Source organism: Terrapene carolina, unplaced genomic scaffold (assembly GCF_002925995.2).
Source record: "Terrapene carolina triunguis isolate 2854851 unplaced genomic scaffold, T_m_triunguis-2.0 Scaffold33392, whole genome shotgun sequence".
NCBI classification, from domain to species: Eukaryota; Metazoa; Chordata; order Testudines; family Emydidae; genus Terrapene; species Terrapene triunguis.
The window spans coordinates 2,618,963-2,644,775 of NW_020697743.1; the positions used below are offsets into that span (position 1 = coordinate 2,618,963).

The following is a 25,813-nucleotide window of genomic DNA, read 5'->3' on the forward strand; positions in this document are numbered from 1 at the left end:
CTGTCCTTCCTGGCTCAGGGGGTGAATGTGCTGTATATCTGACAGCGTTCTGACAAGTGATTTTTGCCTAAACATTTTAAGCACCAGAGTACATGTCGGAGGAAGGAAAGACTGCCAGGCACAATGCACATTTTTTGAAGTTGAGCTTCTTCATGTCGTCCATCATGATCGTCAAGTTAACTACCTTATTTTAATTTAATTTTTAATCTAATTTTAATCTTTTTACCAACAAGTATAAAATATACTGTCTAACTACTAAAATACTACAACTGTTACTATTTCTTTATAGTCAGGCAGGTAGGCAATGGAACTAACTACGGACAGAAACAGAACTAAGGTGGTTCACATCTTAACTCAGTGACAGTTGGAAGGCACTAAGGCAGCAGTGGTGCCAATACCCTCCTATCGCCACACATCCCTAGACTGATGCAGGCTCGGGGCAGAGGAGGGGAGATATGAGGTGCTTTCAACAGGCACTGCTACTAGAAAATTCCACCATCCTAGCTGCACCAGGCTGGCACATCCAAGAGTGGGAATACGCAGAGGGCACTCGAAGAAGCAGACTGCTTATCCCAGTTCTCTTTATGATGTCTGTAAGACATTTGCCAAATAAACAAAGCGGGAAAGCCTCTGAACATGTAGGTGCATCAAACAAATAATTTTCTAAAGCAGCCAAGAGTAGTGAACTGTGTAAAAATGGGGGTCTAGCAGGCCCACCACAACTGTGAGCTCAAATGCTGGAAAGCAGATGAAAGTTCACACTGTTACAATACCAATAACAATGAATGTTGACAAAAAGTTGACAGACTTGATTGGTATAAGCAAAAGGGCTAAAGATATGACCCAGAGACTAAGATGTGGTTGCAAATTGAGTGTGAGAGAGAGAGAGAGAGAGAGAGATTGGAACCTGAAAATAATTGACTAAAATTGGTGTCAGAAGTTAGATAATGCCCAGAGAATGGTCAATACTGCCCATTACGCCCTTTTAGGACACCTTATGGAAAGACTTTTGGGAGGAAAAAATAGACTTCTGCAGGATTCCCTCCAATTGTTCTTCATTTTTGTCTTACTGTTAAAGGAAGCGCCATGCCAAAACACCCTAGCTTAATTGTAACATTAACATGTCATGCTCTCAAAAATTTCCACATATTTATATGCCTTAGAATACTGTCTCTATTCAATTTACATAGTATTACTGCCTTGCAAAACTGTCATGAAAACGTAGCAGTGCTGGCACAGAATCTACCTGCCTAGCCTTTACCATGAGGATTGACAGGTAGCATAAAAACTAATGATAAAACAAGATGACTTACTCAAACTAGGTAGTATTTAGCAAGGGTGTATTTTTCAAATAAAATAGTGCAAACTGAAATTGCATATACAGCTTTATATACAGTACACATGCTATTCCATGCATTAATACAAGACTTTACCCAACACCTACAAGGTGAAAAATAGCTTTGCTACTCTACTCCTCCCACACATTGGTGTATATAGCTGTCACAGCCCTATGAAACCACGTGTTATGGGAATAACCTATATAAACCCTGCTCTGGAACTAGGTCCTAATGACAGTTAATTTTGTTTATAATTGATTTATCTTGTGGTAGACAAGGTCAGTGAGATAATATCTTTTAGTGGACCAATTTCTCTTGGTGAGAGACACAAACTTTCAAGCTTACACAGAGCTCTGTGCATCTTGTGTTACAACAGATTCCTGTTTATACAATCCTCTCTTCTGGGACAAAGTGTTTTTTTAGGGGCTGTGATAGCAGCAAAATGGCTAATTTTAACAAGATGGAAAGCAAAAGTGACACCAAAGTTCAACCAATGCATTAATTCTCTCCTTTTGAAGGCTTGAGAAAATAACTTTGTATGAATAAACTAAATGCAAACAATATAATAGAGTTCTCCTTCCCAGATTTATGTGTCCATGTTTTATGGCTAGGTGACAGACAGATCAGAAATAAAAAATGATCCCAATGCCCATCTGAACTCACTTGGCCTTCAGCTCTTTCACTTACCCAGTGGCAGTAGTTTCAGTACACATATTAACAGCTATGTATACGTGTTTCAAACCAAGCGGTACTTGAATAGAGGCACTATTCTTGTTATAATTTTGTTACGTACCTATCCTTTACTTCGGTGGAGGTCAATGTGCGTTTGCGCACTGTGCCATACTTTTGTCTTTAATATAATTTATACAAATTAAGATGTTACCATTGCTTCAAACATGTACTATAAAATACTTTTCACATTAATTTTGTGAATGCAACACAACGGGCCAGATCCGCAGCTGGTGTAAATCGGCTTATCTCCAATGAAATCAATATAATTATGCCAGTTTACACCAACTGAGTTTAAATCACTAAGATATAACCACCAAATCGTTACAATTCCCAACTAGTGAAACACAAAATATTTCACACTACAGCATTAGTAAAATGTCTAACTCCTCTTCCAAAATCCAGTTAGAAATTCTAAAGAATTTCACTAGAATAAAAGCCTGAGGCATTTCACATCAGCAGCACAGGTAGGAATTAGTCTAGTTTTACTTTGTTAAATGTGTGTGTGTGGCTTCCTCCTCTCCCCTTTTCTGAATGAATGACTATTTTACATCCTCTTAACCAGAGATTCACAGATTCCAAGACAGAAAGAACCATTGTGATCATCTAGTCTGACCTTCTGTGTCGCACAGGCCCTAGAGCATGGGTTCTCAAACTGGGGCTCGGGACCTCTCAGGGGGTCATGAGGCTATTACATGGGGGGTCGCGAGCGGTCAGCCTCCACCCCAAACCCTGCTTTGCCTCCAGCATTTATAATGGTGTTAAATACATTAAAAAGTGTTTTTAATTGATGAGGGGGGGGTCGCACTCAGAGGCTTGCTATGTGAAAGGGGTCACCAGTACAAAAGTTGAGAACCCCTGCCCTAGAACTTTCCCAAAATAATTCCCAGAGCATACTTTTTAGACAAGTATCCAACACTGATTTTAAAAGTATCAGTGATGGAGAATCCTCCACAACCCTTGGTAAATTTTTCCAGTGGTTAATTATTCTCGCCGTTAAAAATTTATACCTTATTTCCAGTCTGAATTTGTCTAGCTTCAACTTCCAGACATTATATCATGTTATACCTTTCTTTGCTAGACTGAAGAGCCCATTATTAAATATTTGGTCCCCATGGTAGGTACTTATAGACTGTAATCAAGTCACCCTTTAATCTTCTCTTTGTTAAGCTAAATAGCTCCTTGAGTGTACCACTGAGGCATGTTTGCTAATCCTTTAATCATTCTTGTAGCTCTTCTCTGAGCCCTCTCCAATTCATTGACATCTTTCTCGAATTGTGGACACCAGAACTGGACACCATATTACAGCACCAGTCGCACCTGTGCCAAATACAGAGGTAAAATAACCGCTCTACTTCCCCTGCTTATGCAACTCAGGATTGCATTCGCCCTTTTGGCAACAGAGTCACACTGGGAGCCCATCTTCAGTTAATTATTCACTATGACCCCCAAATCTTTTTCAGTGTCACTGCTTCCCAGGACTGTAATTATAGCCTACATTTTAAAACTCTTGGAGACAAGTTATCTGGACCTGCTGATTTAAAAATGGCTAACTTCAGTAGCTTCTGTTTAACTAATCCAGAGATATTAGTGGAATGGAGGAAGTGTTATTTCCACAATAAGATGATATCATCTGTTTTTTCCCCAAATACAGAACAGAAATATTTATTGAACACTTCTTCCTTTTCTGCATCATTATTGATAATTCTACCATTTCCATCTAGTAATGGATCAATACCATTGTCAGGATTCTTTTTGTTCCTAATATATTTTTAAAAACTCCGCTGGCCATGGATTTTTCCTGGTGTCCCTTTGCTTCTCTTACCAATTTTCTACAATTCCCATCTTCTGATTTACATTCATGAGTATCAAATTCTCCTTTCTTCCACTTGTTAAATTTTTTTTATAGCTGCCTTCACTTTCCCTCTTAACCAGGTCAGTTTTTTAACCAGCGCAGCCTTTTTCCTCAATTGTGGTTTTTAGGGCATCTAGTAAGGTGTTCTTAAATGATTTCTAATTACCATTCACATTTTTCTGATTAAATTCCTCCTCCCAGCTGAAGCTCATAGTTGTTTTCAGCTTTGTGAAACTGGCCCTATTAAAGCACTATATATAAACTGTTTTTGGCTTTATTCTTCTTGCACATTATAAATGTGATCAAGTCATGACCACTTTTACCTAAGCTATCCATTTTTAGTTCTGTGATCAGCTTCTCTTTATCTTTCAGGACAAGGTCTAAAAGAATTCCCCCTTGCTGGCTGCAACACTTTCTGAGTTAGGAAATTGTCATTTACAATGTTGAGAAATTCTAAGGATGTTAAAGAAAAATTGCAGCTGAAGATCATTTTGTGCAAGGTGACCTTGAAGAGACTTAAAAAAATAGTTGTTTACTTGGTTACTTAGTTGTTAAAATGAGATTGACCAGCCTATAATGTAACAATAAAGACGGTAACAGGACAAGCCGGCAAGAGAATGAGGATCTTCCATGGAGATACTGTTAAATTAGTTCACATAGCTGGCAGATTTTTAGGTAGTGCTTTCCCCTTTGGGCTGGGAAAAACTCATTTAGTATACATCTGATTCCCTCCAACACAAGCTGTTCAGTCTACTTTCAGGCACCAATTACTTTGAATACTGATTTATTTTAATTAAGGACCACTCTTGCCTTCCCAAAATATGACAATAAATAGTATTTTCAAAGTTACGCACTCCAAGAGATAGCTTGCCAGAGTAGCATGGGGAAGGAAGATACCCAAGCCTTACATAACAATGGACAGTATCCCAATACAGTATTTAATCTTATATACAGCTAAGTGATTAAAAATGTCAGTATCTTGGGTACAGTTCAGAGAAAGATTAAAGTTCATTCAAAGGTGAAAAACAAGAAACCAGAGACATGTTTGAACTTAAAAGGATTCTTGCCTAGATTTGTGGACTGTTAACCCTTTTCATCTGTTTGCATGGCTGAACATGTCATCAGGAAGCTAAAGAAAACACTGCTTATGGCTAGCCATGCAAGATTAAAAGAGAACTAAAGATCACACTAACAAGCAGTGTGTGCTGCATTGGACCAGACTGGCAAACTGGTACTCCCCTCCTCTCCCAAAACCGCTATTTGGCATTCCAGAATTTTTTTTTTTTTTTTTTAAATGAAAACTCAAAGAAACAAACCTCTAGCCATTAGGGTTGTAAAGAAAACCTTCAAAATGTGAACAGAGTGCGAACTAATGCAGGGACAACTACCTGTTTGCAGACAATGTAAAGGTATGAATTACCCCCACTCATCTCAATGAGGTGTTAACACAATTCCAGTAACTTAAATTTCACCTATTTTATTGCTGATCAGAGCATGTAAAAGAAAGGAACAATAATAAAAAAAACCTGCACAATCTCCTATAACCAGACAGTCTCTATGTAAAAGGATAAATGGACACAAATCAGACAGGAATGGTAACATACAAAAGCCAGTAGGAGAACACTTCAATCTCCCTGGATATTCAATAACAGATTTAAAAGTAACGAGGAGTCCGGTGGCACCTTATGCCCAAATAAATCTGTTAGTCTTTAAGGTGCCACCGGACTCCTCGTTGTTTTTGTGAATACAGACTAACGCAGTTACCCCTCTGAGATTTAAAAGTAGCCATTCTTCACCAAAAAGCTTCAAAAACAGACTTCAAAGAGAAACTGCAGAGCTACAATTCATTTGCAAACTTAACACCATCAATTTGGGCTTGAATAGGGACTCAGAGTGGCTGGCTCACTACAAAAGCAATTTTCCCTCTCTTGGTATTGACACCTCCTCATCAATTATTGGGAGTGGACCACATCCACCCTGACTGAACTGGCCTTCAGCATTGGTTCTCCACTTGTAAGGTAACTCCCTTCTCTTCATGTGCCAATATATATTTATGCCTATATCTGTAATTTTCACTCCATGCATCTGAAGAAGTAGGTTTTTTACCCACGAAAGCTTATGCCTAAATAAATCGGTTAGTCTTTAAGGTGCCACCGGACTCCTCGTTGTTATCTCTTCCGCCCACTTCTCAATGAGTGATGCTGCCAACAAGCCAAAGAAGAGGAGTGGACCCAGATGGGACATCCAAACCCCACCGAAGAGGAACCAAGCTGAGCCTACCCACGCAATCCCCCAGCTCCCAAAACCTTGCATTGCTGGATCCAGACTTATTGGCTCTTATAAGCAGTACAGGAAGTGGCATGTATCACACGTAACTGCACAACCAGGCCAGGCACATGGGAATGTTCCCATTTGGTTCCCAACACATTTCACTTTCATCTAAACTTTGATGAACTCTAGCCATAACTAGTAATACACACCAATGATTATAGTTTTAAGCTATGTTTTCTATATTTGATTTTATCTTGGGTTTATCAAGGTAAGTTTTAAATCTCACCTTTGTATATTGAAATTTGTTTCACAGCATTAGGTTTGAAAGTTCTTTCTGAACAAGGTGCTGGCCAATGTACTTGCTTAAAAGATGAACCCATCTTTTTCCATATTTTATCTTTTGCCTCTTTTTATTAATATGTAGCATTTTATCCTGTATACTTGAGAATCAATAAAAACAGATTTGAGAACAAACTGGTTCAGTTATCATAGAAGAGTAGGGTTGGAAGAGACCTCAGGAGGTCATCTAGTCCAGCCCCCTGCTCAAAGCAGGACCAACACCAACTAAATCATCCCAGCCAGGGCTTTGTCAGGCCGGGCCTTAAAAACCTCTAAGGATGGAGATTCCACCACTTCCCTGGGTAACCCATTCCAGTACTTCACCACCCTCCTAGTGAAATAGTGTTTCCTAATATCCAACCTAGATCTCCCCCACTGCAATTTGAGACCACCATTGCTCCTTGCAATGAAGATAAATAATTTCTCAGCACATTAGATACACTAAATACAAAAGAAGCCCTTAAAATTAAGGTTTCAGAGTAGCAGCCGTTAGTCTGTACAGTATCCGCAAAAAGAACAGGAGTACTTGTGGCACCTTAGAGACTAAGGTCAAATAAATTTGTTAGTCTCTAAGGTGTCACAAGTACTCCTGTTCTTTCTTCTTAAAATTAAGGTGAAGACCTAATAGGAGGAAAAAGTCAGGGGAAGACAATGAAGTACCATCTATACTACATTTTATAGTAGAATCAGGGGAATCTTGTTACAGTCAAAATTAGTAACAGACAGGACCAAATGGTATCCTTTTAATTGAGACGAAGCCTTGGGTACCCACTAGCTAATCTCCCCCGTGTCCCAACCTCTGAAACTAGTATGTATCAATGCAATGTTCCGTTCACCTTTATGGCTAGTTACCACAACTATCATTTTTATTAACTTTTCTAAAATACCTTTATTATATTCAGATATGCCAAATAGCCTCTAAATCTACTTCTAAATCATGCTTTAATCCCCTGTAAACCCTTGCAAGTGCTGGAGTTTTAATAACTGCTCTTGTCCTTTAGTCCAGTCTGTTGTCTAGAAAGTCATTGCTTTGTGCCTACTTATTTTGGTACCCATGCACTGGGCAGCAGGTAGGTGAGCAAAAGCATATTGACGGTCAGGAAACTGAACCAAGTGGGAAAAGACTGCACCAATCATGCAGGTGTCAGTAGCCCATCCATACCATTATGTGAACGAGGCAATGCACAAATGATGTTTGGCCAGAAGTGGGACTTCTGTGGAAGGGGAAGCAATGTATCAGCCTTTTTACGGCATGATGTCATTCAATACCAGAAGTGAAGTGTGTATGCCAGTGGTTTTCATCCTATTTTCATTTGTGGACTCCTAAAAAGTTTTGAATGGAGGTGCAGACCACTCTGGAAATCTTAGATAGAATCTGCAGACCTCTAGGCGTCTGGGGAGCACAGGTTGAAAACCAGGGGTGTATGTTGTGAGCCCCACCGGAGGGGTAAGGTGTGAGCTGATAGCCGGAGGGCATTTTCAAAAGACTCGTTCATTTGATGATACACACAAAACTTCACAATCTTTCCTTGATAATTAGCTAGGCTGTGGCTTGCATTCTTCATTCAGCATTTCCCAAAAGGGTACTTAAGGGGACTTGAATATTACCAATGTGACCTAGAGAAAGAGGCACAAAAGCCATCTAGAAATTGTAATCACAGAAGATTCTCATTAAACAACATTTCTAAAGTCAGAGGATGTCTGATCCAAAGCCGTGCAGAGATACACACAGTACAATATATCCAGAATACTCCTTTTAAGAGGCATGCTGTAGAGCCCCGCAGCGGGACTGGGACCCCGTGGGTCCCGCAGGACCTGCTGCCATAATAGTGGGAGTGGGATTAAAGACTAGTTCCACGCAGGGCTCTAGCATGCTTCTCTACCAGCGCGGGAACTCATACTGGTAAGAGCTCAGTATCAGCATGCAGCTTTTACTGTGCACAAAGGAGAGAGAGAAAGGAAGGGCAAAGTTGCTGCTCAATTTCATTTTGCCAAAGGTTTTTCTGCTTCCTAGGGGGAGAAGATACAGGACAATTACAAGGAATGAAGAATGGCAAGAAGGAATGTGCAAAGTGATAAAGAGCCAAGGGGGAAGTAATTACAGGAGTATACCTGTTTTTCAATGCTCTCCATTGTGGTGAATTGTTTTCCGCTTTTCTGACAGCTTAAATTCTGTGTTGCAGTATGTGATGAACTGCTTACATAAGAACGGCCATACTGGATCAGACCAATGGTCCATCTAGCCCAGAATCCTGTCTTGTCACAGTGGCCAATGCCAGGTGCTTCAGAGGGAATGAACAGAACAGGCAATCATCAGTGATCCATCCCCTATCTTCTACTCCTGGCAATCAGAGTTAGGGACACCCAGAACATGGGGTTGCATCCCTGACCATCTTGGCTAATAGCCAATGATGGACATCTTCCATGAATTTATCTAGTTCTTTTTTTAGCCCAATTATAGTTTTGGCTTTCACATCCCCTGGCAATGAGTTCCACAGGTTAAGTTCCTTCCTGACAGGATTTCCTGAGAGGAGTGAATGGATGAGCTGGAGCCCTGACTTCGAGTAACCAATGCTTCTCTCTCTCTTGTACCCACTTGTCTGTGGTCGAGAGATCATTCCTCTGAGAAATGGGATATTTTGTCCACTAATCTTAAACTGGGCTAAAATGAACCAATATTTTATTATCCAGCTTTTTGATACATTGCTGGTACCACTGGCCTTGCTATCCAAGTAGGAGTTCCAAGGTTTCCTTCTGGAATAGCTTTTATCCCTTCTTATGCAGTTCTAGCCAGAGAATGAGTGAAGGGAATGTTTCGGTCTGTTGGCCTTATAGTCTGAGTTCTGTTTGATGAACAAAGGGCCAGCTTTAGTTTAGATGCATTATCTCCAACTATCTCATCCAATTTTCCCAGCAAAAGGAGAGTGCCTGGGAACTTTGAGGTCCCCGGGATTTACTGAAATGGTCTCTGCTACCCAGGGACATAAATAGATTTGGCACGTGGCTACTAAGTTAGACGTCATGGCTTGGGCTGCAAGTCACATAACGTTCATGCAGGCATCTGTAACAGAAGTGAATGCTAGGGATATCTTAAAGATGGACAGGTAGTCAGGATGGTCCTTTCTGTCTAGAGACTTTAGGTATTCTAGCCAGACCACAATAGCTCTGGGGAAGCAGGTAGGGCCAAAGAGTCTCTTACAGCTGCTAAAGAAGCCTCAAAGTCTCTCCATAGGGTGGCTTCCACCTTTCTGTCCTTTGCATCCTGGGCGGGAAGGTCAACTTCTGATGGTATAACTATCACAGTTTCAGGGTTAACTGTAACTTTGACCCCCCGCCTCCCCCTTCTACCTCAAGGGCACCCACTTAAAGTTTCAGGCTCCCAGCTGTCACTGCTGTCCCTTAACACTATGCAACTTTTAGAAAACATTCTACATCATTCATTAATTTTTGTTAATCTGTTCTACAACCCTGGGTTTGTTTTTTCATTATGTAGTTTAAACAGCCTGTTCCACTAACGATAGAAATAACTTAGAACTATCATAAGTAATCTTTTCTAGGGCTTTTCTGGGTGGCCTTTCAAGTCTCCCTAGAGTTCTGCTAACAGTTCCTGTCCAAACTCTTAATTTTCCTTGGAAAAATACTGGTTTGCTGAACATTAGAACCTAAGTCAGTGAAGGAAGCAGCTCCTTCCTACCCATGCCTAATGTCAGTTAACAGTATTATGACTATAAACGGGTGCCAAGTATCAGAGGGGTCGCCGTGTTAGTCGGTATCCACAAAAACAACGAGGAGTCCGTTGGCACCGTAAAGACTAACAGATTTATTTGGGCATAAGCTTTTGTGGGTAAAAAAAACCCCACTTCAGATGCATAGAGTGAAAATTACAGATACAGGCATAAATATACTAGCACATGAAGAGAAGGGAGTTACCTTACAAGTGGAGAACAGGTGTTGACAAGGCCAATTAAGTCAGGGTATATGTGGTCCACTCCCAATAATAACAGGGTGGACTCCTCCTGACGGTCGAATGACAGACTGGACTTCTACATAGAGTGCTTCCACAGACATGCACAGGCTGAAATTGTGAACAAACAGCATCACTTGCTCCATAACCTCAGCCGTACAGAACACAATGCCATCCACAGCCTCAGAAACAACTCTGACATTATAATCAAAGGGGCTGACAAAGGAGTTGCTATAGTCATCATGAACACGTCGGATTAAGAACAGGAGGCTCCCAGGGAACTCTCCAACACCACATTCTTCAGGCCACTATCCTCTGATTCCACTGAGGAGTACCAAAAGAAACTACACCATCTGCTCAAGAAACTCCCTGCTATAGCACAGGAACAAATCTACACAGACACACCCCTAGAGCCCCGACCAGGGGTATTCTATCTGCTACCCAAGATTCATAAACCTGGAAATCCTGGACGCCCCATCATCTCAGGCATTGGCATCTTACAGTAGAATTATCTGACTAAATGGACTCTCTCCTCAGACCCTATGCTACCAGCACTCCTAGCTATCTTCGAGACACCACCAACTTCCTGAGGAAACTACAATGCATTGGTGATCTTCCTGAAAACACCATTCTGGCCACCATGGATGTAGAAGCTCTTTACACCAATATTCCACACGAGGATGGATTACAAGCTGTCGGGAACAGTATCCCTGATGAGGCCACAGCATGCCTGGTGGCTGAGCTTTGTGACTTTGTCCTCACCCACAACCATTTCAGATTTGGGGACACCTTATACCTTTAAGTCAGCGGCACTGCTATGGGTACCTGCATGGCCCCACAGTATGCCAACATTTTATGGCTGACTTAGAACAACGCTTCCTCAGCTCTCGTCCCCTAGCGCCCCTCCTCTACTTGCGCTACATTGATGACATCTTCATCATATGGCCCCACGGGAAGGAGGCCCTTGAAGAATTCCACCTGGATGTCAACAATTTGCACCCCACCATCAACCTCAGCCTGGACCAGTCCACACAAGAGATCCACTTCCTGGACTCTACAGTGCAAATAAGTGATGGTCACAAACACCACCCTATACTGGAAACCTACTGACCGCTATACTTACCTACATGCCTCCAGCTTCCATCCAGGACAATCACATGATCCATTGTCTACAGCCAAGCCCTAAGATACAACCGCATTTGCTCCAATCCCTCAGAAAGAGACAAACACCTACAAGATCTCTATCAAGCATTCTTAAAACTACAATAACCCACCTGGGGAAGTGAGGAAACAAATTGACAGAGCAAGACAGGTACCCAGAAGTCACCTACTACAGGACAGGCCCAACAAGGAAAACAACAGAACACCACTGGGCATCACGTACAGCCCCCAGCTAAAACCTCTCCAGTGCATCATCAACAATCTACAACCTATCCTGGAAAACGATCCCTCACTCTCACAGGCCTTGGGAGGCAGGCCAATCCTCGCTTACAGACAGCCCCCCAACCTGAAGCAAATACTCACCAGTAACTACACACCACACCACAGAAACACTAACTCAGGAACTGATCCCTGTAACAAACCCCGTTGTCTTCTCTGTTCCCCATCTCTACTCTAGCGACACCATCATAGGACCCAACCACACCAGCCACACCATCAGAGGCTCATTCACCTGCACGTCTACTAATGTGATATATGCCATCCTGTGCTAGCAATGCCCCTCTGCCATGTACATTGGTCAAAGCAGACAGTCTCTACATAAAAAGATAAATGGACACAAATCAGACATCAGGAATAGTAACATACAAAAGCCAGTAGGAGAACACTTCAATCTCCCTGGACACTCAATAACAGATTTAAAAGCAGCCATCCTGCAACAACAAAACTTCAAAAACAGACTTCAAAGAGAAACTGCAGAGCTACAATTAATTTGCAAACTTAACACCATCAACTTGGGCTTGAATAGAGACTGGCTGGCTCACTACAAAAGCAATTTTCCCTCTCTTGGTACTGACACCTCCTCATCAACGGACCACATCCACCCTGACTGAATTGGCCTTGTCAGCACTAGTTCTCCACTTGTAAGGTAACTCCCTTCTCTTCATGTGCCAGTATATTTATGCCTGTATCTGTAATTTTCACTCCAGGCATCTGAAGAAGTGGGTTTTTTACCCACAAAAGCTTATGCCCAAATAAATCTGTTAGTCTTGAAGGTGCCACCGGACTCCTCGTTGTTTTTGTGGATACAGACTAACATGGCGACCCTCTGATGCTTGTTTTTATGACTATAAACTGTTAGTATTGCAGTTAGCTCTGCTATGGGACCTCGTCAGTACCTGTATTTATTCTTGAACAGAACCACTTCATCCTATGAGAATTAATTTCTGCAGCCTTTGCAACCGGAGTTGGAAATGCTGGTCGCATAAAATAGCTTATGAAATTTAATAAAGGATCAGATACTGATGTTTTTGTAACAGAACCACACTACACAGGCAATCTCTCGGAAGCACCGTAAACAACAGGTAGTAGGTCTGCAGAGACGGTGGAAACTGCTTGGCAAAACAAACCATGCACTACTGAACATACTTCCTATAAGAGGGAAAAAACCAGGAGATGAGATACTGTAAAGTCTAAGATCAGAAGCCAGTAATCCATAGGCACTCTGCTTTTGACTGAAAATCACATGCAACGAAAGAGAACAGCAACAACATTCAAATATTGAACACCAGCTTCTGCCACCCTTATTCCTGTCAAGTAGTACCTCTCTCAACAAATAGTTCTCTTGGTTCCGGTGGAAATATTCACATAATAAGGTGCTACTCAGCATGACTGGGAGTGGCAGTCCGGACCCAAGTATTTAAGGCAGTGACCATCTGTTATGCGTTAGTACAGGATCTAGCACAAGGAGGACCTGTCTTACAATTGAGCCCTTAGACACTACACAGTACAAAACTTATTTCTGACACGCAGGACTACATTTCTTGACTATTTTAAATCCCAACCCTCTTAGAATATGCACATCCTGTATCTGTTAGTAAAACTTTTAGAACAGATATTTATAAATTCAGGGCTCACTTCTACCCACTGCCAATTGCAGTGTGTTTCATCTCCTGAAGTTTGGCTGCATAGTTGGCCCACAGGGGGAGAAGATGACATTTATGTTTCAGTCAACTTTGAAGCAACTTGTCATATATTTGTGACAAGTGATAGTAGGCAACCCTGGTTGGCTGCATAGTTCTCACTTAGAAACAGATGACCAAATCCTGCCTTAACATACAGACTGTGTAATAATATTGGTAGCAATGGGTCACATGGGCCAAGAGCGAGGGCAGAACTAGGCTCATAGGGGTATGTCTACGCAGTGTTTTGGAGCCCACAGTAGTGAGCCTTCCAGCCTCGGTCAACACACTCAGAGTAGTGCTGTACAGCCAGCACTTTTAAGGTGCAGCCCAGGCTAGAGCTCACGCTCTGAAGCCCAAACCCCTCCCTAGGCTTCAGAGCCCGAGCTCTAGCCCAAGCCACAACTTCAAACAGGGGACTAGCAGGAGCTTTGCTAGTCCAAGTCTGTCGACTCTGGCTGGAAGGCTCGTTCCCATGAGTTCCAAAACACAGTGTGGACAAACCCTAGGAGACTTCAGTTGTGCAATGTTAGCTTCAAAGGAAATTCACCTGCCTCTCCTGTAGTCATAATGTGTTGTGAGAGATCAAAGAAAACAAGATATTTTGTAGTTCTTTCCCATATTGTTAACACTTATTCCTAGTCTCAAGCTATTTCCAGGCATGCATATGCACTACACAAGAGAGACATGTAGATGTTTCTGGTGTAGGTTTTAAAACTGGCCAGGCTTACTGCAGGAGGCAGGACCTGGATGAGCACCATGGATTCCTCCTTCGCTATAATGTTATTACATTAACATGGTGGGAACAATTCTTTAGATTCTTCCTCCCGAGGCTGATGGACATGAGCAGCAGTAGCCGCATTTTAAAAAGCAGTATCATTACTGCAATTCAGAGAAAATTCTTGCTTTGCCTCTTTATAGCTAAGAAAAATTGACTTTGAAATGGGTTGTATGAGCATTGCATGTCATTGAATTTATACAGGGGGTAAAAGGATTACTTTAGATAAGGTGCAAGCTAGGGATAAAACTGTCAGAAGGTTAAATGGGGAAGGAGCTGTCTTGCGCTACAGTATTTCCTCTAGCCAACATATCCTAGTTTTATTTTGTCAGCACTGTAATACTTTTACAGTAACTTAAGTAATAAGTCCCTTAATTTATTTCGGCATGCCTATTAGACTAGCAACAAACTTAGTTTATTGAATGACATTACTGTTAAAAACATTAAACATTTTATAGTTATTAGCATGCTATTGTTCTGTGCAATTTCCATTTACAATATCTGAAAAGGCACTCATATTCAACTAAATGTCTACTGTGCCATATGAGTACAAAAGATTTATTAAAATCTAAGATGATGAAGGTTGTAAAACCATTTTTCATTTCCGGGTTCCAGGAGATATCCAGCAGTACACACTGAAATCAAGCTCATCAGGCCAATTAAAATATTGATTCAAACTTTTTAAAGAATTTGAAAATCAGTGAGTGGCACAACAGGAAATTGGAAAGGCAGTAGCAACTTTACTGCTCCTCTAGGCATATTTAAAAATGCCTCACAAAATATTTAACGAGAGGTCTATCTAAAGAATGTTTAGAACATAAAAAGATTTTTAACAGCTAGAGTTGCAATATGTTTAAGTAGCGATTCAGACCCATTGACCCCTTTCCCGTCTCCAGTGTTCCAGCCTTAATTCCAAGGAAAGTGGAATCTGAGCAAAGGACATAGCCATTGAATTGCTAATTACAAAACCCTGGGTTAAAAGGAAAAGATACAGCGTATGTCCACATTGTAATTAAAAACCTGCAGCAGGCCCATGCCAGCTGACTTGGGCTAAGTGGCTGTTTAATTGCAATGCAGACTTTCGGGCTCGGGTTGGAGCTAAGGCTCCAGGACCCTGCAAGGTGGGAGGGTCCCAGAGCTCGGGCTGCAGCCCAAGCCCGAATGTCTACATCACAATTAAACAGCCCCACAGCCTAAGCCCCATGAGCACAAGTCTGCTGGTATAGGTCAGCTGCAGGTGTCTAACTGTAGTGCAGACAGACCCAACCTGACAGTATCTGCAGCACCCAGATTCAAACAAACCCTGAAAGGCTAAAGATGCTGCAAGTTCTACCTAATATATTCAGATGAAACATTGGTCTGCTTGACAACAAACAATGGCCATATATCTAAGTGAGCTATAGAGCTGTCCAAAGGGAAAACAGCTCAACCAAGTGATGTCACAGTTCAGAACTAAGCATTGGCAGAGCTGTTTGACAGACGCGTAAGCCAGCACAATGCCTGGCTCAAACCAATGCTATTAGTCCAACTTTCATCCGCAAAACAGACATTAGAAGAAACACTTAGAGACGCTTGACTTGGAAGTGCTAAACATCAAGACATCTCTTACTTATGTGCTGAGGTTAGGATTCTGGTTTCTGTGACAACAGTAAAGGAGATCTCAGTTTCCTATAGCAGAAACTTTAAGTGTGTTTCCCACACTGTTTGTACATGTGTGATATCAGCTGCTACAGAAGCAAACTGAACTTTGCATCTGGGTCTTGGCAAGTAAATGAAGTTGATTTTCAAATATTTTATTTTAAAATGTATTTGCATTTTAAATGTATAACTATATTCCAGAATTGGAGATTTATCCTTTCCAAATTTTCAACAGTACAAAAATGATTATGTTAAATACTTTGCTAACTTCTGAGTGTAAAGTGTTCCTAATTTATACAAAATCACTAGGCCTAAAACATCAAACCCTTTGACAGATTTTAAAATTTCTAAAAATAAATAGTTACAGAAAACATGCAACATTTTCTTTAATGAATTCTTTAAACTCTGAATGGATTACTCAGTGGGCCATTGCTATAGTTACACTGATAAAGGAAGGAAAAATTTGTTCAGTCTCCAAAAATCCAACCTAAAACTGAGAAATATTTATGCTGCTGCAGAGGCATATTATTCAACCAATTCAATACGAGCTTCCATTTAAGAAGCTACCTCAAAAACATTGTTACAAAATTTTAGTTTTCATCTTTGTTATAAAAGCATTCTAAAAACATGCTGTACAAGCCATTCTCCCTTCGGAAAATCATTAGCAGACGGATACCCATCTGCATGAATACTGTACATGGCCAAATGTAAAGTTTTCAAAATAGTCTTAAAACCTCAAATTTTAAACCTGAAACGGAAGTAAAAAAATTACAGGAGCTTTGTCTTACTTCTCTCCCTCACGGTACTACAGTGACCCAAACGCTGTTTTACCCCACTGTGCTAGGCACTGTATAGATTGACACAGATGAAGAGAGGGAGTCTCTACTCCAGGGAGCTCACAATCTAAGTGACAGGTGAACAAATGGGGATATAACACCATACATACGAACATGGAGATGATTAACAAACCTGTGCCAGATCCATGATTTTTTTTTTCTTTTTGAAAACATGGGAATAAAAATAGGGTGAGGAATCAGGGAGTTAGTAAGAGTAGTGAACGATAAAAAGGGCAGGAAGAGCGACAAAGGGCTAAGGTTAAAGGGGGGAAAGGCGTATGAGCTCCAGTTTCTTAAACGGGTTTACATCATGTGGATGCTTTTCTGTATCTGTGATAATCATTTATTACTTTTAATTGTATCAGATTTTAGTACCTGCTAACTTCAGAACTCAAGTAGCACAGCAAGTGAATGGCCCAAAGCAAAGGTCCTGCATACGTTGCAAACCCTGTAAGAAAAATTGCTGGTATTTCCACATAGTTGTCCAATCCCACAAAACCAGCTGAAATATCCACTGAAGCGATACTATTTGAGTTTCCCTGAAAATAAAACAAAGAGATCACTTAGATGTCTGAAAGGCAGAATGAAACAGTACATATCAAAGAGTTTAATTAACATTTAGGTTTAAAGGCTTAATAGGTCTTTGAGCCCTAAATCAGTATTCTGGATTTAACTGAAGAAATTTACGAGAAAGAGGTTCTACTTTAGCACATAAATGAGGAACACAAACAAATAAAAAGTGACTATTTGCTTGTCCTATTTTGTTTTCTTCAAATACATCTACCTCTCGTTTAATGAATCAACACAAAAAACTTTACCCAAGCAACACAGTGAACTGTATTTGGTGATTTTAGTCTTAGTCCTGAGGAGAATGTCATCCATATCAAACTGCCATCACGCATAATTCAAAAAGAAAAAGTTCTACAGTTAGCATTCTCAGGACTAAATTCACAGAGAGATTTTATCTCTTTCCCCAAGAGAAGATGGTGCTTCCAATTTAGAGTTCTAGTGGACGAAGGAACAATATATGCAACTTACCACATCTATCTAACTGGACTGTCACAAATACCTTTGTTAAATTATTCATTAAGTCTTACATGTTTCCTCATTGTTGAATAAGTCACAGTCAGCCATTTGATCACTACTGTACAACATTGTAGTAATTCTTTAAGGGAGTGTAAGAGACTAGGTGAGGGTGCTATAACTTCATACCACTTTTTTTGACAGGGTGCAACTTACTGTAAGTTGTCTATGTTTATGAATAGAGACATGCATAAGAAATAGTAGTCAACGGTCTGAATTAGGGTCCATTACAGTGTAATTTCTCATAGCACCACAAAGATGTTCTAAGAAGGACATGCATACTCTAATCTCCCAGCCTTGGGAGAGGTGTAACATTAATGGTCGGCAATAAGATGAGGGGGGAAGGGAAGAACAGTAAAGGATGGACTACAGATAAGTAGTAATGAAGGAAATATTCTGCCTGTACTCTGATGCCAAGGAGATAAGACCGGGGGGGGGGGGGGGAGAGAGGGAGGAGGAACAGTAGAAGATAAAATACTTCATACCATATATATTATATTATTTCATGGTACTGAATTGGATTTTCAAAGCTTACAATTTCTAATTCTCTACAGAATACATAAATAACTTGACAATTCACAGCATGTCAGCTTTTATTCAAAAATATTACTGAAATCTTTCAAACACTATTAGTTTACTAGATTATTATGGCATGGCGATATGGTAGAAATGGCAAGAGACAATTCATTGTTGCAGGAAAACATTCAGTGGTAATCCATCATGCTCTGGAACCCTTGAAGCATGAAGCTTTTCTCACAAGCAAGAATTAAAACAAATCTTTGGCAAATGCAAAACTACATTAATATAGCATATATGCTGTGGAGAATAACTCCTTTATGTTCAAAAGTCTGACGGAAGGGAGGCAACCATATGCCTCTGAAAGCAGCATTCATTTTGCTCAAAACATGAAATTTCATATGGTCAGAAGCACCTCTCACTATTTGGAAGCTATCAGTTGCATTGCCTTGATGACATTTTGTGACACTGGCAGTATGTCAGACTAACGAGTTTCCAATCTGCTTTAACACTAGTTTAACGACACAGAATGTTAGTGTTCTTCTGTTCGCTTTTCCTCAAGACCTGGCCTTAAACGCATGCCCCTCTTTAGTAACTAGAGCATCATGCAGAATAAATAGCTGTACAAGCAGGTTGTGCAAGAAAAATCTCAAGAGTTATTTTAACTAATTATTTGAATCCAATCATTAATTTAATATGAAATAGAAGAAGAAAGGCAAGAACAATATTCAAGGGTTTAGCCTACAATTTCCTTCCTCCCTCTTGTAGGCACAGTGTTTCAAAGACAGTTAAAGTAGCCAAGTCTGACCAATGCAATCAAATGGAAGCCTCATCTGCCAATGGTCATCCATTCCTGACAATTTTACATTGTAAGTGCTTTTGAATAAAGTTTTACTAATATGAACCTCTCCAGATATTTTCAATTGCTATTTTCTTAATTATGAAGCCGACCGTGGAATACTAACTGAAACCTCAACTTATGAACTGGTTTTGGAGACTTTTTAAAGACATTATTTACTTTAAGCTGTCACTGCTTGTAAACATCAGGTTTCAGCATGAAGACAATGGTCTACACTTTTTAGGGCTCTCTATAATTAATGAAGACTAAAGTAACTTTTACTTTTATTGTCACTGTATGCTCTGAATTAAACAGCAATGATAAAGCCACAGGGCACTTCCAGGGAATTAATGATCCGATGGAAGGAGTGGATGGCTTGAGGCTCAGGAAAATAATGATAATCAGTCAAGGTTGTTGAAAAATTCATTGAGGTTCATAAGCTATTGACTTACAGTAACAACCTGACACATAAAAAAGATGCTGATTTAACCGCATTAAATTTGTTACAGTTGATTAATACGCTTGATTTTTTTATTTATTTTTTCTTCATCTTCTAACACAATGTAGCAATTAAAGCGAAAAAGCAACACGAGTCAAATTAAGCCGGCTTTCGCATCTTCATCTCAATAACACCCCTTAATTATACTGATCCACCCACTGGCAAATTAACATCTTTCCTCTAAAGACAACGATTTCCCCAATTTTACAATAAAAATACCATGTATAAAAGTTAAGAAAGAGTGTCCATGAGAATTTCCCTGACAAAAAGCATGGCCAGCAACCCTCACACCTCATATAGAATATATTCCCATATAGCAGGAGAAAAAGCCACAGCAATTCCTTATGAATGACCGCCCCGCCCCGCCCCCTCCCCTCCCCCCCGTCGTCTCTCTCATTCAGAAGGAAGCCAATCCAATCCACATCTCCCTTCCACAGGGATGGAAATGCTGGTTGAGGTAGCCAGGGACCAGCACAAAAAGGAAAAAGAGAGGGAAAAATGTCACCCTCCCAAATCAATGTCTATATACACCTCTACCCCGATATAACGCTGTCCTCGGGAGCCAAAAAATCTTACCGCGTTATATCAAACTTGCTTTGATCCGCCGGAGTGCACAGTCCCGCCCCCCCGGAGCACTGCTTTACTGCGTTATATTCAAATTCGTGTTATTTTGGGTCGCGTTATATCGAGGTAGAGGTGTATAATGTATCCTTATATTCTATATCCCCAATATTACCCTGAGAGTTAGATTTGCCACCCTTACTCAAAATGGAGCAACTCTACTCATTGAAATCAATGAGACTCCTCAGGGAGTAAGGTACAGTTCAACGTATTGATTAAGGATGGCAGAATTTGGCCCTTCTTCAGATTCTCGACTGAAATTACACTTAAAATAGTTTTCATCTCACCTAAACTACATCCAAGTTTCATACAGTTCCAGTTCAGAGACTTTGTATACCTCATGTCAGGGACAGAACTAGATTGGTCTGTTGCTATTTTAAATATTAATCAAGTCAGTTAACATTCTTATATTAATTATTTGTATTGCAGTAGCACCTAGGACTCCATATTAAAGTGGAATATTTTATACAAACCAGCATGATCCAAGCAGGGTGAATGAACATGATTTTACATGCCAGTGTTTTTGCCAATGTTACAGTCCACAATGAAGGTATTTACTGGAGTTACCTGATCTTTTTCCATTTTGAAAAAAATCAGTGACGGTAAATATTTATACTATGGCAGGAAATCAAAGCACTTCTGAGAATTTGGCAAAACACCATCTCAAATTATTTATTAAACACCTTAATTAACATGGACCATAGACGTTTTTCAAAAGCTTTTAAAATGTTCATGTTAGTCCACTTAACCCTTGAGTTTTCCCATTGCCCACTAAAACTACCACTATTAATACCTCCTGCTCCACAAATGAACTTTACATATTTCCTTTTGTATATACTTTATTTCTGAAGCTTTATTCCTTCAAGAAATTAGTTGATGTTATATTAAGAATAAAACATTCTATTTTCAGAAGCTATCCTTCCCCATATGTGCCAGGATAGATTTTACCATATTATATTTTATTAGTAGTAACCTTTAGAGAGAGACTAAAATAGACCAGAAAAGTTATAAATTGACTGCAATTTTATATTAGCTTAGTTCACGTTCTTGCCAATAGCACTGTACACACACACACACACACATATATATGCGCAAGTTAGCACTATTTATTTGTTTTCTGTATGTATGTGCAAATATTATTCCATACTAGGTTGGTGGAGAATAAAGTTAACTGAAACCTAGGGGCCTCATCCTGCATGAGTATTTCCACTGACTTGAGTCTTTGCAGGATCAGGCCTTATGGTGCAATTTAACACAACACATGGTAGAATAACATTATTTTCATTGATGCCATATTATGAGCTTACCTGAAAATAGAAGAAAGCTTGGCCAAACCAATAATGCATAATAGTAATTTGAGCTGCATCAAATTTTAGTGGCTTCCAGATACATCTTGTCATTATCATTTGAATCAGCAGGCAAAACACCAAAACTGGCAGGTTATGGGGTCTAAATAGCAGGGCTGCTAGCAGAACCAATCCACTATATACTTCCCATAAACCGATACTCTTGGTCTTGCAGTCTGCAGATATAACCTGTGATTTGAGTAAATCTTTGGTTCCAGTGAAGATTATGCCAAGAACAAAGACATAAACAAAACGAGCTTCAATAATTCCCCTAAAAAGGAAAACCAGAAAGATAAATTAATTATTAGTATCTATTTTCACAAGTCAATTTTTTTTTTTTTTTTTTTTAAAGAGAGGTATGAGACAAAGATGATTCTGAGAAATGCATCAAAATTCAAGTGTGATCACTGGCCAAGTGTGTCATAAAATGTATTTCAAATAGAATAGCTTTAAAATATTTCAAATTTAAACCATGCTACCCCAATGAAATAGCTTTGGCAAAGAACACGTTAGTTTTTTTAATTGCTAAGTCAGCTAAAGTCACTGCAATGATTTGTTACTCCTATCCAGTTCCATCTAAACTTATTAATGTCCAGATGGTTTGTCAGTTTAACACATCATGAATTTTATCTTGAAATTTAAAATCCTAAATCTGAAAAGATGTTGAAAGTTTCTTTCAACAACTAATTGTTTGGGTTGCGTCAGCTCTTTCAAGTGACAGGCATTAAGGGTATATCAAAATATTACTCAACCATGTTTTTATTTCAGCCAAACAGAGAACCAGGATCTCTAGTTCCCTTAGAAAATCCAGCACAGTGGGCATGTATGGACTTTTCACAATAATCTCCCAATTTTAAACAGTATACACCTGACTAGAATCACTGGATGCATAATACTACAACACCTTAAACTCTGGAAACGTGCAAACTGCAAATTAGTAGCAGGTGAAGAGAGGTTAACATTAAGCTTGAGATTTTAAGCACATCGGATTTAGGAAACTGAAAAGTTAGAAGTTCATACAACAGGAACTTGACTAGGTTATACTTTTGACAAAGTAATTAGATCACTTTATTCAGTTAAATGTATAATCAACCTTCAATATATACGAAAGCAGCAATATGGCTTACTGTTTTATGAATATTAACTTGTGTATTTAATTTCTCAACCTTCATATTTCATTAAGAGAATTTGGGTGGTGTTTTTGGTTAACATGTAATTTTTCTCCCTCCGCCCCCCCTCCCCCCCCAAGTACTATTGTACAAATTCACCTCTGCTTGCATATACATTTCTGCATGTGATACCTTACTGAAAATAAAGTACATGTGCAAAGAGTGGTTAAGATTTTAAAAAATGGTTATTTAAGATCAGGTTCTGAAATTTGTATTTAGGCACAAAGTGGCATGACTTATAAATTTTCATGTTTCAAGGCACAAGGAAACCACTAAAAATGAGGCTAGGAAGCTTCTCTGGTCAGGTTTTTATGTAACTTTCTGATATAGGGTTTCCTGTACCATCCTCTGAAGCATACAATACCATCTTCTGTCGAGGACGGGATACTGGTGGGTACAAATGGTAGAAAAGGAAAAGAATTAAGAAAACCAGGAAAAACTAACCTTTTCAAAATCATCATAAAGTTCATGAATAAATGTTGCTGACCTGTAACCCCTGACCTGATTTTAGGGAGCAATATTAAAATGTATATCATGTGCTAAGGCATATTAACATGCTTTAAGATAGTAAAATAGAAGTTAGAGCTGTAATAGTAGTAGGAAAACAAAAAATTAATATTTGAGATAGGCTTTGGAATAAGTTGAGGCCTAGTAAAGTCTGTTAGTTTAAGTATTGTTAGCTTAAGCAGCAGATAATTAGCAGAAGGCCTAACATTTAGCATAAGAATAAGTGCTTAACCTAGAGTTATACAATTTAGCAATTTATAATAAACAAGTTAACAACAAAAGTACAAACCAAATTTAATATTGGGGAGATTTTTTAGTATGTGAAACCATGAGATTAACCTCATTCCCATATTGGAAACAATGGAAAGTGTATTAATGCAGTATTGATGCAAACAGCTATGTTAGCAATTGGAACTCCAGTTATGGTTTTCCAGACAGCCAGACATGGATGGGGGTCAGGATTCAGTCAAATATGGTCACCAGACATGTGAGTGTGTCCAGGGGAAGGAGGCATGAGATATTAAAAAAAAAGGCATAAATACAACAGGACATTGGAATCAACAAAGTAGGTGGCAGCCCAAATGTTATTTCTGCTCATGATGAACTTCCCCAAAATGATTCCTAGAGTATATATTTTGGAAAAACATCCAATCTTGATTTAAAGATGGTCAGTGATGGAGAATCCACCATGAACCTTGGTAAGTTGTTCCAATGGTTAATTACTCTCACCGTTCAAAAATTATGCTTTCAATTTGTCTAGCTTCAACTTCCAGCCATTGGATCATGTTATACTTTTTTCTGATAGATTGAAGAGCCTATTATTAAATATTTGTTCCCCTTGTTGGTACTTATAGATTGTAATCAAGTCACCCATTAACCTTCTCTTCATTAAGCTAAATTAATTAAGCTCATTAAGTCTAATACTATAAGGCATGTTTTCTAATCTGTTAATTATTCTTGGGGTTCTTCTCTGAACCCTCTCCAGTTTATCAACATTCTTCTTTAGGATTGCAGCCATTCTCTTGGTTTTACCGTTGGTAGTACTAAAAACATTTTACCAATTTTCTGTTTTAGAATATCAGAACACACCACATTTCACCGCTTCTCAAGCAAAACCAGTATTTTACGTAACGTATGCTAAGCACTTCCTACAACTGATATTTTAGTACACCCATAAATTGATCTTTATTCTCCATTTCCAGGTACCATCACAGCCACAGTATCATGCTTGAAAGCATTTGAGAGGGGAGCAAAAGTTTCTGAAAAAACCTGAAGTGATCATAGAATCATAGAATATCAGGGTTGGAAGGGACCTCAGGAGATCATCTAGTCCAACCCCCGTTGGACTAGATGATCACCGGGCTCCAGAATTTTGAGAGCTGCTGTTCTAGAAGAAGAGAGCATGAGACAAGGCAAAGCAGAACTGGGAGGAAGAGAAGGTGTCTAGATGCACACTAAAAATTAATGGGTGCATCTCTGTTCATTGGGCAACTGGACCAAAGTCAACATTCACTGTGGACTACTCAGCCACTCAATAGTACAATGGGGTCCTAGTCCACAACCAGGGCTCCTCTGTGCTATGTAATACAAATACATGAAAAATGCTCAAAAATAATATTTTTAGGAAACCAAATACAAGAGAGTTTCCCCATTGCCACAATTAATTACTTTATATGTTCTGAGTGGAGTGCAAACATGCCCTGCTCTATAGATACCAGAATCAATTCAGAGCTTAAAGTAAACTGATTCAGGAGCTCTCAGGTACTCAAGATGTGGTAGTCTGGACCCAACTTGGGACAAATCTGATTTCAGCCAGGAAAGCATTCACAAGCTTAGCCAGAATCTCCTGGAAAAAGTCAAAGCAAAACTTTTCCCTTTCAAATGCATATGTTTCAACTCTTTGTGAAAGCAATTTGCACTAGCATCCCGAACAACTCTTAGCAGGCAACCTTGACCAAAAAACTACATTTTCATATCAGAGAGACTAGAAATGTAAAGGGGTGGGGGAATTGGGCAGATTATCTGGGGCTCCAGTTCTTTTCAGTAGCACCAACATTAATAATTTGTGGTCCTATGTTGTTCTATCAAGCCAATAAAGGCTGAAGAAACCTGACACTAATAATGTGGACTTCCTAAATATAAAGACAAAAAAACCCACAGCTACCATTAAGCCTTCAAAGCAATTTTTTTAGAAGGCTGAGACACAAATGAAACCTAACACTACAAGCTAGTGTTCGCTTGCACATTGGTGTACCGTATTTAAGTGTTTTCCACTTAATGTCCTGTTCATATGAAAGTCAGAACTTCCTTGCATTGATTTTTTCTTGTCTGCAAAGCAATTAGCTAGTAGCTATTGAACAGTGTTGCC

At 39.6% G+C, this 25,813-nt stretch overlaps 1 protein-coding gene across 1 annotated transcript in view; it reads right to left on the bottom strand.

Annotated features, from left to right (window-relative positions):
* The window catches only part of LOC112108272 (GPI ethanolamine phosphate transferase 2), a 122,749-nt gene that overhangs the window by 13,665 nt on the left and 83,271 nt on the right, over positions 1-25,813 (bottom strand). Inside the window, exons 11-12 of the mRNA XM_024202331.3 lie at positions 21,731-22,040; positions 17,242-17,405 (exon numbers count right to left, since the gene is read on the bottom strand). Of these exons, the coding sequence (XP_024058099.2) occupies positions 17,242-17,405; positions 21,731-22,040 (474 nt within the window). The remainder of the gene's footprint in view (positions 1-17,241; positions 17,406-21,730; positions 22,041-25,813) is intronic.